At 36.6% G+C, this 19,642-nt stretch overlaps 2 protein-coding genes across 2 annotated transcripts in view; both read left to right on the forward strand.

Annotated features, from left to right (window-relative positions):
- The window catches only part of LOC107654820 (phospholipase B1, membrane-associated-like), a 16,653-nt gene extending 13,660 nt beyond the window's left edge, over positions 1 to 2,993 (forward strand). Inside the window, exons 28-37 of the mRNA XM_016442068.1 lie at positions 254 to 353; positions 432 to 483; positions 910 to 990; positions 1,225 to 1,290; positions 1,705 to 1,799; positions 1,901 to 1,982; positions 2,085 to 2,189; positions 2,401 to 2,496; positions 2,575 to 2,649; positions 2,739 to 2,993. Coding sequence (XP_016297554.1) covers positions 254 to 353; positions 432 to 483; positions 910 to 990; positions 1,225 to 1,290; positions 1,705 to 1,799; positions 1,901 to 1,982; positions 2,085 to 2,189; positions 2,401 to 2,496; positions 2,575 to 2,649; positions 2,739 to 2,993 — 1,007 coding nt within the window. The remainder of the gene's footprint in view (positions 1 to 253; positions 354 to 431; positions 484 to 909; positions 991 to 1,224; positions 1,291 to 1,704; positions 1,800 to 1,900; positions 1,983 to 2,084; positions 2,190 to 2,400; positions 2,497 to 2,574; positions 2,650 to 2,738) is intronic.
- A 1,221-nt stretch (positions 2,994 to 4,214) lies between these two features.
- LOC107654860 (serine/threonine-protein phosphatase PP1-beta catalytic subunit-like) lies at positions 4,215 to 14,726 on the forward strand. The gene is made up of 9 exons (XM_016442146.1): positions 4,215 to 4,322; positions 8,983 to 9,114; positions 9,445 to 9,675; positions 9,833 to 9,937; positions 10,087 to 10,158; positions 11,773 to 11,924; positions 12,047 to 12,181; positions 12,262 to 13,305; positions 14,447 to 14,726. The coding sequence occupies exons 1-8, from the start codon at positions 4,250 to 4,252 to the stop codon at positions 12,364 to 12,366; spliced, it is 1,005 nt and encodes a 334-aa protein (XP_016297632.1). The 5' UTR covers positions 4,215 to 4,249; the 3' UTR covers positions 12,367 to 13,305; positions 14,447 to 14,726.
- The last annotated feature ends 4,916 nt before the right edge of the window (positions 14,727 to 19,642 follow it).

The raw sequence follows: 19,642 nt of genomic DNA on the forward strand, positions 1-19,642 counted from the left end.
AAAAAATGCTGGGTTGTTTTAACCCAACTTTGGGTCAAATATGGACTAACCCAACTTTAGGGTTAAAAATGTAATTGAAAAATTTAGCCCAACAGTTGGGTTAGTCCATATTTGACCCAAAGTTGGGTTAAAACAACCCAGCATTTTTTAGAGTGTAGGAATGAGACTAATGGCTCTGATCCTTATTATCAGATATGATTCTTGTTTAATAACATGATAATCATGAGTGCCTTGTGTCATTATTTGTTATCAGACATTCTTAAGAAGTTCAATCCAAATGTTTTCGGCTTCTCAAAGGGGAAAAGTAAACGGCCAAATGGCCTCAATATGGCAGTGAGCGGTGCCAAAGCAAGGTAAGCAACACACAGACATATCATGCAAACACAATTTACAGTATCCTCTCAGCTAATGATTTCTTTCTTTCTATTCAGTAATATACCAGCACAAGTGAGGGATCTTATCACAGCTTTAAAGAATAGCACGGTTAGTATGCTTATTTAATCTATTAAATTCACAGAAAAAAAATTGTTGCAGAAATCATTTTCACTCAGAATTTGCTAGTAAATTTTACAAACATTTACAAAGAAATGACAAGTAACACATTGAATTAAATGTGAAATTTTACAGTAGAAAAACTGAAATAGCATTTTCTTGAAATATGTACTCCAATAATCTTCATTTTAATCACAACTTCGAAAAAACTATGTTTTTACAGTGTTGCTCTAAATAATTTTGTGATGAATAAATAAAAAATACATACAAATTACTGTTTGCTGTCTTCTGCATGTCATTTATAAATATATTTTAAAATAGGCATGTGCCAAATCTTTGCTGCACAAAGCATATCCCACCAATTATTGTAGGGCAATAAAGAATCTGATTTATTCAATTTTTACTCTCATTTTTCAGGAAGTGGACTTTGAGAAGGATTGGAAACTGGTGACACTATTCATTGGGGGAAATGACCTTTGCCAGTACTGTCACGACCGGGTGAGTGGATGATTCTTAATAAAGGCTCTCAGCTCACCATCAAAAATGGTTTCTTCTTGCATCAGAGAACCTCAGCGTCAGCAGTGACCTTTAAGCAGCTAAAATCCATTCTGATACTAACAAACAGAGATGTGCCACTGTGTCATGTAAATGTTGTTTTTCGTATCTAAGACCAGCAAATAACAATTACATTTTGCTGGGAAATAAAAGTGTGTTGTGTTTTTCTCTACCCAGGCTTCTCTGTCTCCTTCTAAGTACATCAGTCACATCAGAGACAGTCTGGACATGCTGTACAATGAGGTGAGAGAGATGCATTTACTGATCCATATCACATTCATGAATCTTCTTTCACCCACAAAATAAAAAAAAAAACAAGAAATTAAATTCTTATTAGTTAGAAAATAATTTTGCATAAAAAATTAAGGGTTTTTGCACAGTGACATTATTTTCATGACAATTACACATTTTCACTTATATTTAAATGTGAAATTATATAACAAGATTATAAATCATATAGAATGAGATTTTGAAAATCTAAAATAGCAGTAAGTTTTCTTTGAGGGGCAGGGTTAGGGTAAGGGGATAGAAAATACAGTTTGGACAGTATAAAAACCTTTGCACATATGGAATGTCCCTATAAAACACATGAAAACCCAACGTGTGTGTGTGTGCGTGTGTGTGCGCTTGTGTGTGTGTGTGTGTGTGTGTGTGCAGGTTCCCAGAGTGCTGGTAAATTTTGTGGGAATCTTAGAGATCGAGGATCTGCGAATGATAAAGAGGGACACATTGGGCTGCAGCCTCCTGCAAGAGTAAGTCAATCAATAAATAAACAATTTAATCTAAAAATCAGTGTTCAGTTTTTATGTTCTCATGTACACCAACAGCATTTTCATGACTGTGTGTGTGACAGGAACATTTGTCCATGTTTTCTGGAACCTCGTGAGAACTCTCCAGAAATAAATGAAATGAAGAAGGTCAACAGAGATCTGCAGGTCTGTAGCCAATCAAGTTGTCAGTTCATTGATAACTGTCTATCTGAGTGGGCTTTAGATTATCTTGACCTTCAATAATAGAAGTGTTGTTTTCTGTGTCAGATGGAGACTGAAAGGCTGGTGTATGGGGGACGGTATGACGGAAGACAGGACTTTGCAGTGGTGCTACAGCCTTTCTTCGAGAACTCTGTTATTCTAATGGTCGAAGTCAGCACCCTTAAAATACCTCTCTCTCTATAGAGCCTCATGAGATCACATATAAACAATACATTCAGATATAAAATGTTTAAATATGTATATAAATATGTTAGGCTAATGTAATGCTTTTAGAGATCGCATTTGAACTCACGCTACAACAGCTTAAACCTAGAGTTTCAGTATCATGGCTAATGTTAAGAGATGAATCTTTCTGCTTTAGGATGGCACACCAGACCTGACTATCTTCTCTGTGGATTGTTTTCATTTCGCTGAGCGTGGACATGCAGAGATGGCAATTGCGCTCTGGAACAACATGGTAAATACACATACATACACACAATCTCACAGCAGCTTTATTGTATTTAACTGCAAATGTCCTGTGTTTTGGTTTTAGCTGGAGCCTGTGGGCAGTAAACAAAACTACAATAATTTCACATATGACCGCAGTAAGATCCAGTGTCCCACAAAGGTGAGTAAATATCCAATGGAAACCACTGTCAGAACAACATAACCAAGCATGGTCTTTCAATTAATGATCTCTCTTCATATCTTCTCCAGGAGCATCCCTTCATCTTTACACGAATAAACAGTGTCTCTGACGTCCTTACAACTGCCGTACCCACCACAGTTGCACCAGGCACCCCTCTCCCCGCAGATTGCCCCAGTGATTCTGTACCGGCCTGGGCAGCTGCTGTTCTGGCTGTAGGAGGCTTGATTATTGGTTGGGTCATAACCTGGATGATCTTCTACTACAGAGAACGAAAGAACAGAAAGAGAAACGAAAGCACAGAAATGAATGGAACTAAGTTCTAATAAGATTTAAAAAAAAAAAAAGGTGCTGTGTGTACATTAATGAGGAAAAAAAATTAACTTAAATGATTTTAGCAAATGGCTGCAATATAACAAAGAGTGAAAAATTGAAGGGGGTCTGAATACTTTCCGTACCCACTGTATATATATATATGTATAGACTAAACCCACCCCTAAGCTTTCCCTTTTTGCGTTTTTTTTTTATATTAAAAGCATATATATTTCATAAATATATTTTATTTATGAATAGATTTTCCTGTTGAGAACATTTTTGAATTCCAACCCTAGATATAAAAACAAGATGAAGTGTTTATATGTCAATAAATTAATGTATTGGTGTAAATTATTTAAATGATAAATACTTGTAATACTTGTATAGACCGTTGTAATTAATATTTTTATTTTAATAAAGTAGTGAAATAAAAAATATTATTTTGTTTAATTGTTGTTTAATTAAAGTGCAATTTGCTCAACAGTATTTTTGTAATTATTTTTGGTATATTGTTTTTTGAAAGATTTATAGATTATTATTTCCCTGTATTTGTTACAGAATTAGAGAATTGCAACTTTGAATATATACTTTTTCATGTGTGTGTTATTTTTTTTTAATACTTGTTTTTTTTTTTTTTTTTAAGATGTTCTCTTAACTTCTCTGTATCGTCCGTTTTTCTCTTTTCATGCTCCTCTGATTCAGTTCTCAAGTATTTTAAGTGATCAGAGGATGGCAGCTTCGCTAGTAACGCAGCGAAGCCTCTGGGATACTAAATTATCATAATATACAACCTACATGAGCAGTTAATATAAATTTAGTTAAGATAAATTTTATTTAAACGTGTTATATTTATGAGCATTTTGTTACACAAGCACAGGAAAGTGATGGCTTGCAAAAAATACAATAAACAAAATGAATTATTTTCAATGTAATTAATTTTACTCACAGAACACACTGTAATCCGAATCAAGCTTAATAAATTATTACTGATTATATATAAAATATAGCCTAAGTGAAAAAATAAATGCCAAAAGTCAACGTACTCTGATAAAAAATCCTCCTGGAAGGGAAACCAGATACACAAATCTCCAAACGTTAAACAATAGAAAATACCATTAACATTTAAGTTGCTTTCAACAGGTCAAAAGTTGGCCTTCAAAGCGATTAAATATTCACGAAGAGATCATTGATATTGACGTAACCGCTTGTAACTAAGTGAATGACGTCATTGCGAGCGCCACCTAGCGGCCGTTGCTGGAAGCGCTGCATGCAGAACTCGGCTCTGAAGATGGCGGAGGGGGAATTAAACGTCGACAGTCTCATTTCTCGGCTTCTTGAAGGTGAGCTGTTAGGAAGTGAAGGCATTTTAACGTTTATATAAACATACCCGGTAATTAGCTACTTGTCGTGATCTGTTTTTCTGCTGGTGAATGGGAAATTGTGCGCGTAAAGAGAGGGCTATCTGCGCCCTGTTTACAAACACGGCAGTGGCCCTGGGGTTTGGACAGCCTATATACCAGCGATGGGAGTTTCAGATTAGAGCTAACCTTGCCTTTATCTAGCGAAGCTGGGACGAGAAGTGAAGGCCTGTAGTTTTTTTATACAGCCGTTGTTAAAGAAACCGAGCAAATGTGAGAGAGGGCAGGACGATGCAGTGTCCGCTGTGTCCGCTGTGTCGTTGACTTCAGGCGAATGTAACCGACGTAACGTTAATTCTGATTCTCCATTCGACTGTCCTCATACTGTATTCACTATACAAGGTTACCGTGTGCTTACTCTTGATTAATGTTACCAGTGTGTTTTCTAAATCCTCCTATTAGCGTTACACTGAATTTGTTGTAATATTGCACCGAATCTTACACATAATGGTACACTGTATGTTTACAGCGTTACGCTAGTCTCTTATCGCACTGTTTTTTCTCTTAGCAACGATTAACTTTAATTGTTTTCAGTTCTTATATTTATATTACACCGAGTATTAAACTGAATCCTCTTCATAATGAACCAATAAATATTCTCTTAATAATATTAGACTGCATTCTTTTAGTAATGTTGCACTACGTTCCCTTTTATGACTTTATTTTGTTTTCTTCTTAATAACATTACAGTGTTACATGGAATATAAGTTATAGTGTTCATTATCATTATGAAGAGGATTCAGTGTAACGTTGCTAAGGAGAATACAAAGTAATGTCATAAAGGGAATATAGCATAACCTTACTAAAAGAATACAATGTAACTTTATGAAAAGAATAGTGTTTTATTATGCAGTGGGTTCAGTGTAATGTTATATATATTTTTTCATAATGTTACATTGATCTTTTATCAACGTTAGGTTACAATCCCTTTGTGACATTACTTTGTGTTCTCTTCAGTAATGTCACACTGAATTTGCGTCGTAATAATGCACACTAAATATTCTCTCTGTAACATTACACTATATTCTCTTAGTAATGTTACACTTTATTTGCTCTTGTAAAGTAACTTTACTCTGTCTGCAAAAGTTCGCTTTATTTTCAGGATGTCAGAAGTGAATAATTAATGAAAGGAATGCTAATTTTGTTCTCTGTTACAGTGTATCATCTTCCTACCGTAAAATACATTTAAATCAGAACATCACATTCTACTTAACATGAATAATCTTTATAATAATTTATTATAATCTTCTGCAATCTGGTGTTTGGCCGCTTGGCTCTGTAATGTTTCCTGTACTGTAGACTGGATTGTTGGCTTTAATAAATGCCTTTTATAAATGCTGGAACCATTTACTAGCCTGTACATTCAATATTAGAGAGTTTTGTAAGTCGTAGAAAGACAAATGTTTCTGTCTCTCTATCCTTGGTTATTTCTGTCCATCTCAGTGACTTCTGCTACTACACAAACTTCTGCTGTTCAGTTACTTTTTATAAAGGCAAGCTCTGTGGATTATTGCACCACCCTAATAACCGATATGGCCTCGTGCCCGTCCATCTGTCCCAACACCCTCCTGCTGACCCTCACTCAGCAATGCCATCTGTGATTCTGTGTAACCCTAACGTCCCATTTTTCGCTTCTTCACACTTCGATTCTCATGGTCCCACAGACACATCTCTGTATGTTTCTCTCATGTTCCATCTGTGTCTCTCAATCACACTCCTCTGTCTGTGAAGATCAAGTGGCCTGCTGTCCCACGGTGGTCGTCTAGTGACTGCCCATCAGGACTTGGATAATCTTGTGGATTGCTGTAAAATGCTTTAGCGGGAAAGTGGATCAGTTTAGCTTGTCTGTGTCATTTCGTTCTTATGTATTGTTATGTAATGTGACCCTAACATGATAAATAAGGAATCAGAGCGATGAATTATTTTTATGAATTGAAGTCGATTGCCACTTTGAACAAGTTGTTTCTAGCAAGCTCATAATCTAGCTCAGACTGGTCTGGACTGTGGCTTGTCAAACACACACATACACACAATCAGATTTTCCTTATGTTTAGTCATGCTGCAATAACGGGCATTTCATCAATTCATAGACTTATACACACACACCCTTCAATCTGTACAAATGGCACCATGCTTGCAATCTCGTAAAGTGCTCTTCACTTTACTCACACACACAGTAGTTGGGGTTACAGCATTCTTTTCAAAGAGTCTCCAACATTTCTGGTTTGTGTGGGATATTGTGAGGGTGGACGGCCTGAAGACTAAAATGGTTAGTGCTATTATATAACCGTAATCATGGCTGTAAGAAAAGAGCACAACTTTTCCTTCTCTGTGACATATATACTGTCTCTCAGCTATTCTACTTTTTCTCCCCACACACACGGCACACACACTTTTCTAATTTGTCATTCTCCTCGTCTCATAGTGAATTATGGCTACAGGTTCTCACTTGTAGTTTCTCATATGAAGGTCTTAGACAAACTGCTCTGCAAAATGGTTGTTTAACAGTCTCGACTGTGCTTGCCAAGGCGGGAACATTCCTGCAGAATTCCAGACACTCAAGATTCCCACTCACATAAACAGCAGAATTCACTGACATCACTATGTGAGCAAGACGTATGGAAATGTATTTATTATAAAATGTACACTAACATTTAATGTTTGGGTTTGGTGTGATTTTTCAATGATTATGAACGAAGTCTCTTATACTCACTAAGGTTGCTTTTTTTTACTTAATAATATAGGAAAACGGTAATATTGTGAAAAATTATTACAATTTAAAATAACTGTTTTCAATTTTAATGTATTTTAAAGCGTAATTTATTCCTTTGATGACAAAGCCGAATTTTCAGCAGCCATTACTTCAGTCTTCAGTGTAACGTGACATTCAAAAATCATTCTAATATGCTGATTTAATGTTCAAGAAATATTTGTTATTAATATCAATGTTGAAAACTGTTGTTCTGTTTAATATTTTCGTGGAAAACGTCATAAATGTTTTTTTCAGGATTCTTTGATTAAAAAATAACAGCATTTATATGAAAAATATTTTTTTGTAACAATGTAAAAGTTAGGCCTGTCACGATAACAACTTTTTGTTGTGCGATATATTGCCCCAGAAATAATTGCGATAAACTATATTATTGTCATTTTAAAGACCATTTTATGCCACTGAACATATAATCATAATGTAACAGCATAATAATGCAAGAAGGCCTACACTTCCAAATGACAACAAACTTTTAATTTTGAAGAATATTTAGATCATTGAAATTAAGTATCAAAATATTAGATACCTTAAAAAACTTGAATAAAAAATAAATAAAAATTTTCTAACAAAAAGTGCAAAGTAACAAGTAAAAAAAAAAGAAAAATGCACAAAGAACTTGTATGGAGATTTTTCCCAGACCTTCTTTTCTCTGTAAATTAAAGTTGCACACTATTGCTGAAAAACACAATCACTACTCGGCAGTCAGATGTCTGTATGCACAAAGGCACAGATCCCTAAACAAGGCCATATCTGCAGATGAAACTTTGTTTGTAGAAGCATTTTTTAAATTTGAACTAGCACCTCATGACTACACCACATTATGTACAAGAAGGTGCAAAAGACACAGGTGCAAGTGGAATGTACAAAACATGGTGACATTAATTTAAGTAAATATAATGGCCGATATATTACGTCACCAAACATTATTGAGGTCATGTACATATATTGCGCGATAAGTGCATATATTGATTATTGCGACATTCCTAGTAAAATTATTTGTAATCTTTTTTCCATCAATTTAATACATCCTTGCTGAATAAAATTATTAATTTCTTAATGACCCCAAACTGTTGAATGGTAGTGTAAATCATAAGAAAATGTTCAAATAAAAGTATCATGATCAGTTAAATCAAAGTTGTGTGTGTTTTTATATATATTTATATTTGTCACATTAGACCCTGATTGGATAAAGGCACAGCAAGACTTTTGAATATTGACAAAGTCCACTTTGCAGCCTGTTCTTCTGGCCCACTTAGACAGGGAGAGACCTGTCTGATAAACATATGAAGTTACCAACCATGGTTTTAAATGTTTATAGTGGCTATCTGAAATGGTTACTATGGTAAAAGACCAGTTTGGAAAAAAAATCTAATTCAAATAATAAGCACAGATTAATTCGTTGTATTCAATCAGAAAAAAAAAACTAAATATATAATTCTTCTCATAGATATCTAGCTTACCGAGCATAACTCTGAATGTCCTTCAAAGATTTAATGTCACAACAATCCAACCTTTGGCAAATCTAGTGGCTAGTTCTTCCGAAGTGCTCATGCAGCTCCTTATAAACATGCCATTGTTTCCAGGCATTAAAAATCTGATCAATCAGATCAGAGCCAATTTGCCAGATTGTGAAAGTCTATTTTTGTGTACATTATGTTTCAGTGGATGACTGTATGATAAGTGGGCCAATTAGAACATTGAGTGATTAGAAAATCCCACATTTGACCCAGTTATTGAGGCTGCAATAAATTTGTCACACTTAGGAAATGATGTTAACTAGATATTAACAAATGTTGATGTCTACTGTTCCAGTGCGAGGATGTCGTCCTGGGAAGATCGTTCAGATGACGGAAGCAGAAGTTCGAGGACTCTGCATTAAATCTCGAGAGATCTTTCTCAGTCAGCCCATCCTGCTGGAGTTGGAGGCTCCACTTAAAATCTGTGGTAGGTTCGATACTCCCCTTTTTCAGAGTGGAGAACATTCCTTCCCCACTATCTCTTAAGATTTTGGAAACCAGCGTGTATGTAGAGCAGGTTATAAATATGAATGTAATGAGGATAGGTTTGAGGTCATTTCTCTTCTCTCTGTGGCACACCTGAGACCCCTGTGTGTGTGTGTGTGTGCGTGCGTGCGTGCGTGCCAGAGTCATTAACCTGAATTTTGCATGTTGAGATCTTTAGGCCACTATTTTCTTTTCTTTTCTGAATCCTAATCTGACAAAATCCATATAACTATTGATTTATTATGTCTGTTTTATAACTCTCTGTCTCTAGGTGACATCCATGGCCAGTATACAGATTTGTTGAGGTTGTTTGAATACGGTGGTTTTCCACCGGAGGCGAACTATCTCTTTCTGGGTGATTATGTGGACCGAGGGAAACAATCTTTGGAGACCATCTGCCTCCTATTGGCCTATAAGATCAAATACCCCGAAAATTTCTTCCTCTTGAGGGGAAACCACGAGTGCGCCTCCATCAACCGAATCTATGGCTTCTATGATGAGTGTGAGCATCTGAGCATATGCATATATAAATACACCAAACGTTAACACACACCCACACCAAATAATCTGAAATCATATTGATTTTTCACCCACTTAACAAACTTTCAGATCATGGATCATACTTTATTGTTATGAATATGTACATTTTTCTGTCGCAGGCAAGCGCAGGTTCAATATAAAACTCTGGAAGACGTTCACAGACTGCTTCAACTGCCTCCCAATTGCTGCCATCATAGATGAGAAGATTTTCTGTTGCCATGGAGGTGAGATCGGGTGAATGAAAGATGGATAGTTTTATAGAAGTGACTCTTGGCCTGATGAAATAGGTCAGCTGAGACTAAAAATATTAATGCATGCTCTTTGTAACACTTTTTCTGTGTGATGACTTGTCTTTTTTATGTCTGGGTTCTAGGTCTCTCTCCTGATCTGCAGTCAATGGAACAGATACGTCGGATTATGCGACCAACTGACGTCCCAGATACAGGTGTGTATGCGAATATATTACAAAAACAAATACTTGTTTTAGGCCGATGAATCACTAATGTCTCAATTGTAAAATCTGACAACCTTTGACATTTTCTTTATTAAAATATTTCCTGCAATTAAATTGTATACAGTGTTATTTTAGTATTATTTATTATATGTATTATAGTTTACCTTTACATTTATGCATTTGTCAGACGTGTTTATCCAAAAAGACAGTCATGATACAAATTTTATCAGTTCTTGCTTTCCCTTTGAATCGAACATATGATCTTGTGTTGCTAGTGTCGTACTCTTCTTATTGAGCTACAGGGAGGCTATTTTTATAGATAGTTTTTATTAACAGTTTAAATTGTCTTTTATTTTTAGATTTTCAGTTTGAGTTTTAGTTTTCATTTATTTCCAGCTTAAAATTTATTTCAGTTAGTCACCTAGTATAACATTACATTTACATTTAATATTGGTTGACCACTAATAAAAACATTTCGATGTAATGAAATATTATCACCGATTAGGGATGTAACGATAACCGGTGTTTGACGATAAATCGTGATAAAATACCCCACGGTTAGTATTACCGTTTCATATTTTAATTATCACTATAACCGTATTTGATTACCGCAATTTGAACAACTGAGGATAAATAAATATTGTACTGCACAGGGCTCCAGAGTGCGACCAAATGGTCGCATTTTGCGATCATTTTTTCTGCCCGTGCGACTAAATTTTGTGTGCTGTCGCACTGGCGCGACCACCGCATTGTTTAACTCATAAGCGCTGCCATATCTTTTGCATATGTGAAACATCAAACGGCAAACGAAACTGAAAGCATAACGAAACCACGCGACTCGTTTGAACTGCGCAGCGCTTATAGAGTGTAGAGCCTGGTTTATACTCGCCGCGTCAGCACGAACGCGAAGGTGCATGCAGCAAAAATGATGCGAATATTGAGGAAAGGATGGATGGTTTTCATGCTAAAGTAAAGTAAAAGACCGCTTCTTAAACCAAAGGTGAACATGTTGGTATTCTTGTGGGGGGAAAAAAACATGCAAGCTCTGTCACTGACAGCAAGTTTAGTTTTACTTTTCTTTTTGTTTTCATTTTGAAAAGCTTGTTATCTTTGCTGTTTACCTCACGTTATGCTATGTAAGCTCTCTTTTTTATTTATTTGATTCCTCAGTGTTTGCTAAATGTTCTGTAGCTATGTGCTGGTGTGACCAACTGAGAAAGTTAGTCGCAAAAGAGCGACCAGTGGGAAGAATGAGTCTGGAGCCCTGAAGCATAAAACACAGTTTTATTGCATTAGATATTTGATATTTACATTAGATATTTACATTAGTCATGTTGTCATTTAAAATCCGGACATCATTGGCAATGTTATTGTTTTAGTTATGCAAACAAAAACTCATTTTATTTGTTGTTTGTTGATTTTAAATGTAAAACTTGATGACATGATTTGTGTGTCAGTACTTTTTGAACATTTCCAGCACATTTTAACAATACCGTGATAATACCGATAACCGTGATAATTTTGGTCACTATAATCGTGATAAGAAATTTTCATACCGTTACATCCCTATCACAGATACATATTCTCTGTCTCTCGGTCTTGCAGGGTTGCTGTGTGATTTGCTGTGGTCGGACCCAGATAAGGACGTTCAGGGATGGGGGGAAAACGATCGTGGCGTTTCATTCACTTTTGGTGCCGACGTAGTCAGCAAATTCCTCAACCGCCACGATCTGGACCTAATCTGCAGGGCACATCAGGTACTAATTAATTTTAACCAGTCAGGATCACTATCCATGTCGTAACTTGGAATAATTGTGGTTAAGGCTTCTATATGTAGATCGTGTTTTAGTTTGTGCAGTGAGTGTGTTGTGTTTCGCAGGTGGTTGAAGATGGTTATGAGTTCTTTGCAAAGCGGCAGTTGGTCACTCTTTTCTCGGCGCCAAACTACTGTGGGGAGTTTGACAATGCCGGTGGAATGATGAGTGTGGATGAGTCACTCATGTGCTCTTTTCAGGTGTGTTATCATCCACACACACACACACACACGGTGCATTGCTCTCACAATGTATTCACACACTCTCTTTTCTCTCTCAGATCCTGAAGCCATCAGAAAAGAAGGCAAAGTATCAGTACAGCGGGGTCAACTCAGGGCGACCTGTGACCCCGCCCCGTACGGCCCAAGCCCCCAAGAAGAGGTGAGCGGCTTGCCACCCAGAACCACACCCTCCATCCCCCCCACCTTCAGCAAACTACCCCTATCTGGGGCAGCTTTACCTTCCCAATTCCCCTCCGAAATCTCTCTACTCGCCCTGCCAAACTTCTTTCTCTTTTCTTAAAACTTGTGTACAGAAATTTTGCTGTGTCCAGTCGGATTCTCTTTTCTTTTGCTCTGCTTGTTTGTTTATTGGTATTTTAATAACATAAATAATAATAATAATACTTCTTTGGGAAGCAACTCTTGAGATGCTCTACAAAAAACCCAGAGCAAAACACACTCATTCTCTCACACAAAGATCTCAGTAGTGTCCTGATATATAAGCATTTTATTAAACTTTACTTCAGTACTCTTTGATTATTGAACATTAATGTTGATTCATAAAGAAAGAGTGGCGATTGTAAGTATTTGAAGGTTGTTGTGTATTTCGCTACACTAGGCTTTCACGCACGCACAAACTCACACTTAACTCTGCCAGGGTGCTTGATCACAGGTCAGCAGATACTTTACATGAATACGGACACAATCCATTGTTGATATACTAGGTCAATGTGGACAAAGCTAGAAAAGGGATTTTAACTCGGATACCGTGACACGCACACATTTTCACAGCTGCATTTACAAATGGCATTGCATGTTCTGTTTTCTTAATACCTTTGGGATTTACAGTGAAACTCTATAGACCTCTGTTTAATGTGCTGTTTTTATGTCTTACGATAGTGATAATTCAGGAGAAAAGTGTCACGTCATAACACTTAACACTCGCATGACCCTTGTACATGTCAGTAATAACCTGTCTGAAACAATGTAATCCACCAGTCATTTTTTCATTGGATAACAAGACAGCTGACACAAATAGAGTATTTGTTCAATATTAAGGAATTGTACTTGTTTGAAGTTCCCCAACATCATTTAGTTAGAAGGTGCTCTTTTCAGGTGTGTTATCATCCACACACACACACACACACACACACGGTGCATTGCTCTCACAATGTATTCACACTCTCTTTTCTCTCTCAGATCCTGAAGCCATCAGAAAAGAAGGCAAAGTATCAGTACAGCGGGGTCAACTCAGGGCGACCTGTGACCCCGCCCCGTACGGCCCAAGCCCCCAAGAAGAGGTGAGCGGCTTGCCACCCAGAACCACACCCTCCATCCCCCCCACCTTCAGCAAACTACCCCTATCTGGGGCAGCTTTACCTTCCCAATTCCCCTCCGAAATCTCTCTACTCGCCCTGCCAAACTTCTTTCTCTTTTCTTAAAACTTGTGTACAGAAATTTTGCTGTGTCCAGTCGGATTCTCTTTTCTTTTGCTCTGCTTGTTTGTTTATTGGTATTTTAATAACATAAATAATAATAATAATACTTCTTTGGGAAGCAACTCTTGAGATGCTCTACAAAAAACCCAGAGCAAAACACACTCATTCTCTCACACAAAGATCTCAGTAGTGTCCTGATATATAAGCATTTTATTAAACTTTACTTCAGTATCGTTTGATTATTGAACATTAATGTTGATTCATAAAGAAAGAGTGACGATTGTAAGTATTTGAAGGTTGTTGTGTATTTCGCTACACTAGGCTTTCACGCACGCACAAACTCACACTTAACTCTGCCAGGGTGCTTGATCACAGGTCAGCAGATACTTTACATGAATACGGACACAATCCATTGTTGATATACTAGGTCAATGTGGACAAAGCTAGAAAAGGGATTTTAACTCGGATACCGTGACACGCACACATTTTCACAGCTGCATTTACAAATGGCATTGCATGTTCTGTTTTCTTAATACCTTTGGGATTTACAGTGAAACTCTATAGACCTCTGTTTAATGTGCTGTTTTTATGTCTTACGATAGTGATAATTCAGGAGAAAAGTGTCACGTCATAACACTTAACACTCGCATGACCCTTGTACATGTCAGTAATAACCTGTCTGAAACAATGTAATCCACCAGTCATTTTTTCATTGGATAACAAGACAGCTGACACAAATAGAGTATTTGTTCAATATTAAGGAATTGTACTTGTTTGAAGTTCCCCAACATCATTTAGTTAGAAGGTTAAAACTGATTCTGTTGGATTTGTTTAAGAGCTTATTACCTAAAAGAGTAGCACATGTGACTAAACAATGCCTTTCTGTGAGGGATGCATTTCCTCATATTCCTGATATTCACCTGTCATAATTCATTCTTTTTTAATGTTTTTATTTTTGTGTGTTGCTGTTTACTTCTTCTCCTTAATTTATTTCCAAATGTTTGGAAAGCTATCAAAGTGTTCTAAAAGCAGTTCATGAGTTTTGTATAAGTGGGCTTCAAACTTAATAAATGGAAGAAAACTCTCTTTGCCTCCTCTGTGTTTGTGTCCCTTAGCAACCGTATAAATAACAGGCTAATTAAAGTGGCGGAGACCATAGTTCTGGATGCTACTCAGCAGAATTTTTCCAAGTGATTCATTAAAATAAGCAGCTCTGTAACTCGCCAGTGCTGGAAAATGTGCACGAGGACAATCTGTGGTCTGTTGCCATGGCTACTCCGGCAATGCAGGGTCAGGCTCTATTTCAATGCAGCCGAAAGCAGACAATGAGCTAAAATTGTGTTCAGTTAATTGAAGCAGTTATATAGGATTAATTTGTCTTCATTATTCCCTTATTATTCATCAAATTTTGTCACATCTGGTCCATTTTTCTTTCTCCAAGCAATGGTAAATATGACCACACCTTTATAGACAGATTACATTCGGATTCAAAATTCCTCTTTAATTTAATTGCCCAACTCAAGGTGGATTTTAGTGTAGTTAATCATTAGTGTTTGATCGCAAGGTTATGACCTTGTTCCCTCTGAACATCCATCAGTGTGCAGCATCTTCTCCACCGCTTTAGCCCTTACAGAAACTGTAATCCAGTTCCAGGCTGTGTTCACTGCCCTCCTGAGTGGCCCATCAAAGAGGCAGCCACACAGAAGGAGGCAGGGCAGAACTATGTGCAGTTCTGCCAGGAGCCAGACAACCAGCAGGAAGAGGCCGGCTGTCAGCAGCTGGAGTGCGACACTACCTGCACAGATCTCACTCAGCCAACAACCTAGCTTGCTGTTTCTCAGCAACTGAACCAGCCTGCAGTCTCTGATCATGTTCTGTGAGGTGAAAGAGACTGATAAGTGACAGGCAGGCCCAGTCTGCACAGCTTCTAATGTGTGTTTCTTTATTACCTGTTGGTCTTGAGTTGAAAGCTGAGATCTGTTAGATGTCTTCATGCAGACCTCATTGCCTCCTGGTGAAATTCTTCTCTTAGCACAATCTGTTCTTATGCGAAATCTCTTCTCCATGATCAGGCTTCTTGCATAGAACATTTTATTTCATTAGTAAATCTATTTACAGCTGTGTTCTTATAAAGTTAAGCACTAATGCACATGAATGCTTCTGGTACTAAAATCTTATTTTTGCTATAACTCTTGGGTAAGCAAGTGAACAATAAAATCACTGGCAAACATTCAGACAATAGTATTTTAACTGAAACACTAACTTCTCAGGATCATTTATACCTATTCATATGTGTGTGTGTGTGTGTGTGTGTGTGTGTGTGTCTTGTTAATGTTATAAATGTATTAATTACAGTATTTGTTGGCTAAAACAGTTGTTTGATATTTTGTAGGCTACCTTTTGCATTTGGTTGTTTTTATTATTTCATTGTTTAATGTCAGGTTCCATAACGCATATACTGTGACAACATGGTCCTCTATGTTAAAGTATGTGTCAATAAAGAAAATAAATAAAGCGTGACAACTAGCCCTGTAACTATTTCATAAACTATATTCTCTATTCTCTTACTTTAATTTTAAAGTGTCACCAACAGATCATAACATTCATATATTACAACATAAACACATAACACATAAGTATATAACTTTGTTTTATATATTTCTTACAGTCAAACCTAAATTTATTCAGACACCTTCAACATTTCACACATTATCACAGTTTATTCGCTATCGTATAGAAAATGGTAATAAAATATAACAAGAACTCAAAGTTAAACTGTGTCAGAACAAATTCAGTTTGATAATGCCACCTTCAGCAAACTACCCCTATCTGGGGCAGCTTTACCTTCCCAATTCCCCTCCGAAATCTCTCTACTCGCCCTGCCAAACTTCTTTCTCTTTTCTTAAAACTTGTGTACAGAAATTTTGCTGTGTCCAGTCGGATTCTCTTTTCTTTTGCTCTGCTTGTTTGTTTATTGGTATTTTAATAACATAAATAATAATAATAATACTTCTTTGGGAAGCAACTCTTGAGATGCTCTACAAAAAACCCAGAGCAAAACACACTCATTCTCTCACACAAAGATCTCAGTAGTGTCCTGATATATAAGCATTTTATTAAACTTTACTTCAGTATCGTTTGATTATTGAACATTAATGTTGATTCATAAAGAAAGAGTGACGATTGTAAGTATTTGAAGGTTGTTGTGTATTTCGCTACACTAGGCTTTCACGCACGCACAAACTCACACTTAACTCTGCCAGGGTGCTTGATCACAGGTCAGCAGATACTTTACATGAATACGGACACAATCCATTGTTGATATACTAGGTCAATGTGGACAAAGCTAGAAAAGGGATTTTAACTCGGATACCGTGACACGCACACATTTTCACAGCTGCATTTACAAATGGCATTGCATGTTCTGTTTTCTTAATACCTTTGGGATTTACAGTGAAACTCTATAGACCTCTGTTTAATGTGCTGTTTTTATGTCTTACGATAGTGATAATTCAGGAGAAAAGTGTCACGTCATAACACTTAACACTCGCATGACCCTTGTACATGTCAGTAATAACCTGTCTGAAACAATGTAATCCACCAGTCATTTTTTCATTGGATAACAAGACAGCTGACACAAATAGAGTATTTGTTCAATATTAAGGAATTGTACTTGTTTGAAGTTCCCCAACATCATTTAGTTAGAAGGTTAAAACTGATTCTGTTGGATTTGTTTAAGAGCTTATTACCTAAAAGAGTAGCACATGTGACTAAACAATGCCTTTCTGTGAGGGATGCATTTCCTCATATTCCTGATATTCACCTGTCATAATTCATTCTTTTTTAATGTTTTTATTTTTGTGTGTTGCTGTTTACTTCTTCTCCTTAATTTATTTCCAAATGTTTGGAAAGCTATCAAAGTGTTCTAAAAGCAGTTCATGAGTTTTGTATAAGTGGGCTTCAAACTTAATAAATGGAAGAAAACTCTCTTTGCCTCCTCTGTGTTTGTGTCCCTTAGCAACCGTATAAATAACAGGCTAATTAAAGTGGCGGAGACCATAGTTCTGGATGCTACTCAGCAGAATTTTTCCAAGTGATTCATTAAAATAAGCAGCTCTGTAACTCGCCAGTGCTGGAAAATGTGCACGAGGACAATCTGTGGTCTGTTGCCATGGCTACTCCGGCAATGCAGGGTCAGGCTCTATTTCAATGCAGCCGAAAGCAGACAATGAGCTAAAATTGTGTTCAGTTAATTGAAGCAGTTATATAGGATTAATTTGTCTTCATTATTCCCTTATTATTCATCAAATTTTGTCACATCTGGTCCATTTTTCTTTCTCCAAGCAATGGTAAATATGACCACACTTTTATAGACAGATTACATTCGGATTCAAAATTCCTCTTTAATTTAATTGCCCAACTCAAGGTGGATTTTAGTGTAGTTAATCATTAGTGTTTGATCGCAAGGTTATGACCTTGTTCCCTCTGAACATCCATCAGTGTGCAGCATCTTCTCCACCGCTTTAGCCCTTACAGAAACTGTAATCCAGTTCCAGGCTGTGTTCACTGCCCTCCTGAGTGGCCCATCAAAGAGGCAGCCACACAGAAGGAGGCAGGGCAGAACTATGTGCAGTTCTGCCAGGAGCCAGACAACCAGCAGGAAGAGGCCGGCTGTCAGCAGCTGGAGTGCGACACTACCTGCACAGATCTCACTCAGCCAACAACCTAGCTTGCTGTTTCTCAGCAACTGAACCAGCCTGCAGTCTCTGATCATGTTCTGTGAGGTGAAAGAGACTGATAAGTGACAGGCAGGCCCAGTCTGCACAGCTTCTAATGTGTGTTTCTTTATTACCTGTTGGTCTTGAGTTGAAAGCTGAGATCTGTTAGATGTCTTCATGCAGACCTCATTGCCTCCTGGTGAAATTCTTCTCTTAGCACAATCTGTTCTTATGCGAAATCTCTTCTCCATGATCAGGCTTCTTGCATAGAACATTTTATTTCATTAGTAAATCTATTTACAGCTGTGTTCTTATAAAGTTAAGCACTAATGCACATGAATGCTTCTGGTACTAAAATCTTATTTTTGCTATAACTCTTGGGTAAGCAAGTGAACAATAAAATCACTGGCAAACATTCAGACAATAGTATTTTAACTGAAACTAACTTCTCAGGATCATTTATACCTATTCATATGTGTGTGTGTGTGTGTGTGTGTGTGTGTGTGTGTGTCTTGTTAATGTTATAAATGTATTAATTACAGTATTTGTTGGCTAAAACAGTTGTTTGATATTTTGTAGGCTACCTTTTGCATTTGGTTGTTTTTATTATTTCATTGTTTAATGTCAGGTTCCATAACGCATATACTGTGACAACATGGTCCTCTATGTTAAAGTATGTGTCAATAAAGAAAATAAATAAAGCGTGACAACTAGCCCTGTAACTATTTCATAAACTATATTCTCTTAAAGTAATCTTTAATTTTAAAGTGTCACCAACAGATCATAACATTCATATATTACAACATAAACACATAAGTAAAAAATATATAACTTTGTTTTATATATTTCTTACAGTCAAACCTAAATTTATTCAGACACCTTCAACATTTCACACATTATCACAGTTTATTCGCTATCGTTTAGAAAATGGTCTGTCAGACCAAATTCATCTTGATAATGACAGATAAAAAATTTTAAAAAAGACAAAACATGGTCAGGTCAAAGTGTCTGAATAATTTTTGGTCCCAATTTTTTTTTAATCAATTTTACTGGTAGTTCACTGTATGAAGAATTTTTTTGGTATAATATGTGACAGTTTTCTTTATTTTGCTATCTTCACTTACATAAATGAACTATAGTGTCTTGCACCCACTAGTACAAACAAAAACATCAAAAATTATATCTGGTGTCTGAATAAATTTAGGTTTGACTGTGTATATATATATATATATATATATATACATACAGTATTTTTTTTTTTTTGTATAAAAGTGCTCAAATAA

Source organism: Sinocyclocheilus anshuiensis, unplaced genomic scaffold, assembly GCF_001515605.1.
Source record: "Sinocyclocheilus anshuiensis isolate Anshui unplaced genomic scaffold, SAMN03320099.WGS_v1.1 scaffold335, whole genome shotgun sequence".
Lineage (NCBI taxonomy): Eukaryota > Metazoa > Chordata > Actinopteri > Cypriniformes > Cyprinidae > Sinocyclocheilus > Sinocyclocheilus anshuiensis.

What these genes read in the sequence shown, in the direction of transcription:
- LOC107654860 (XM_016442146.1), top strand. Translation starts at nt 4,250, where the DNA reads ATGCAGAACTCGGCTCTGAAGATGGCGGAGGGGGAATTAAACGTCGAC. An exon ending in AACTGACGTCCCAGATACAG is followed by an intron (nt 10,159 to 11,772) that starts GTGTGTATGCGA and finishes TCGGTCTTGCAG; the next exon opens with GGTTGCTGTGTGATTTGCTG. An exon ending in TAATCTGCAGGGCACATCAG is followed by an intron (nt 11,925 to 12,046) that starts GTACTAATTAAT and finishes TGTGTTTCGCAG; the next exon opens with GTGGTTGAAGATGGTTATGA.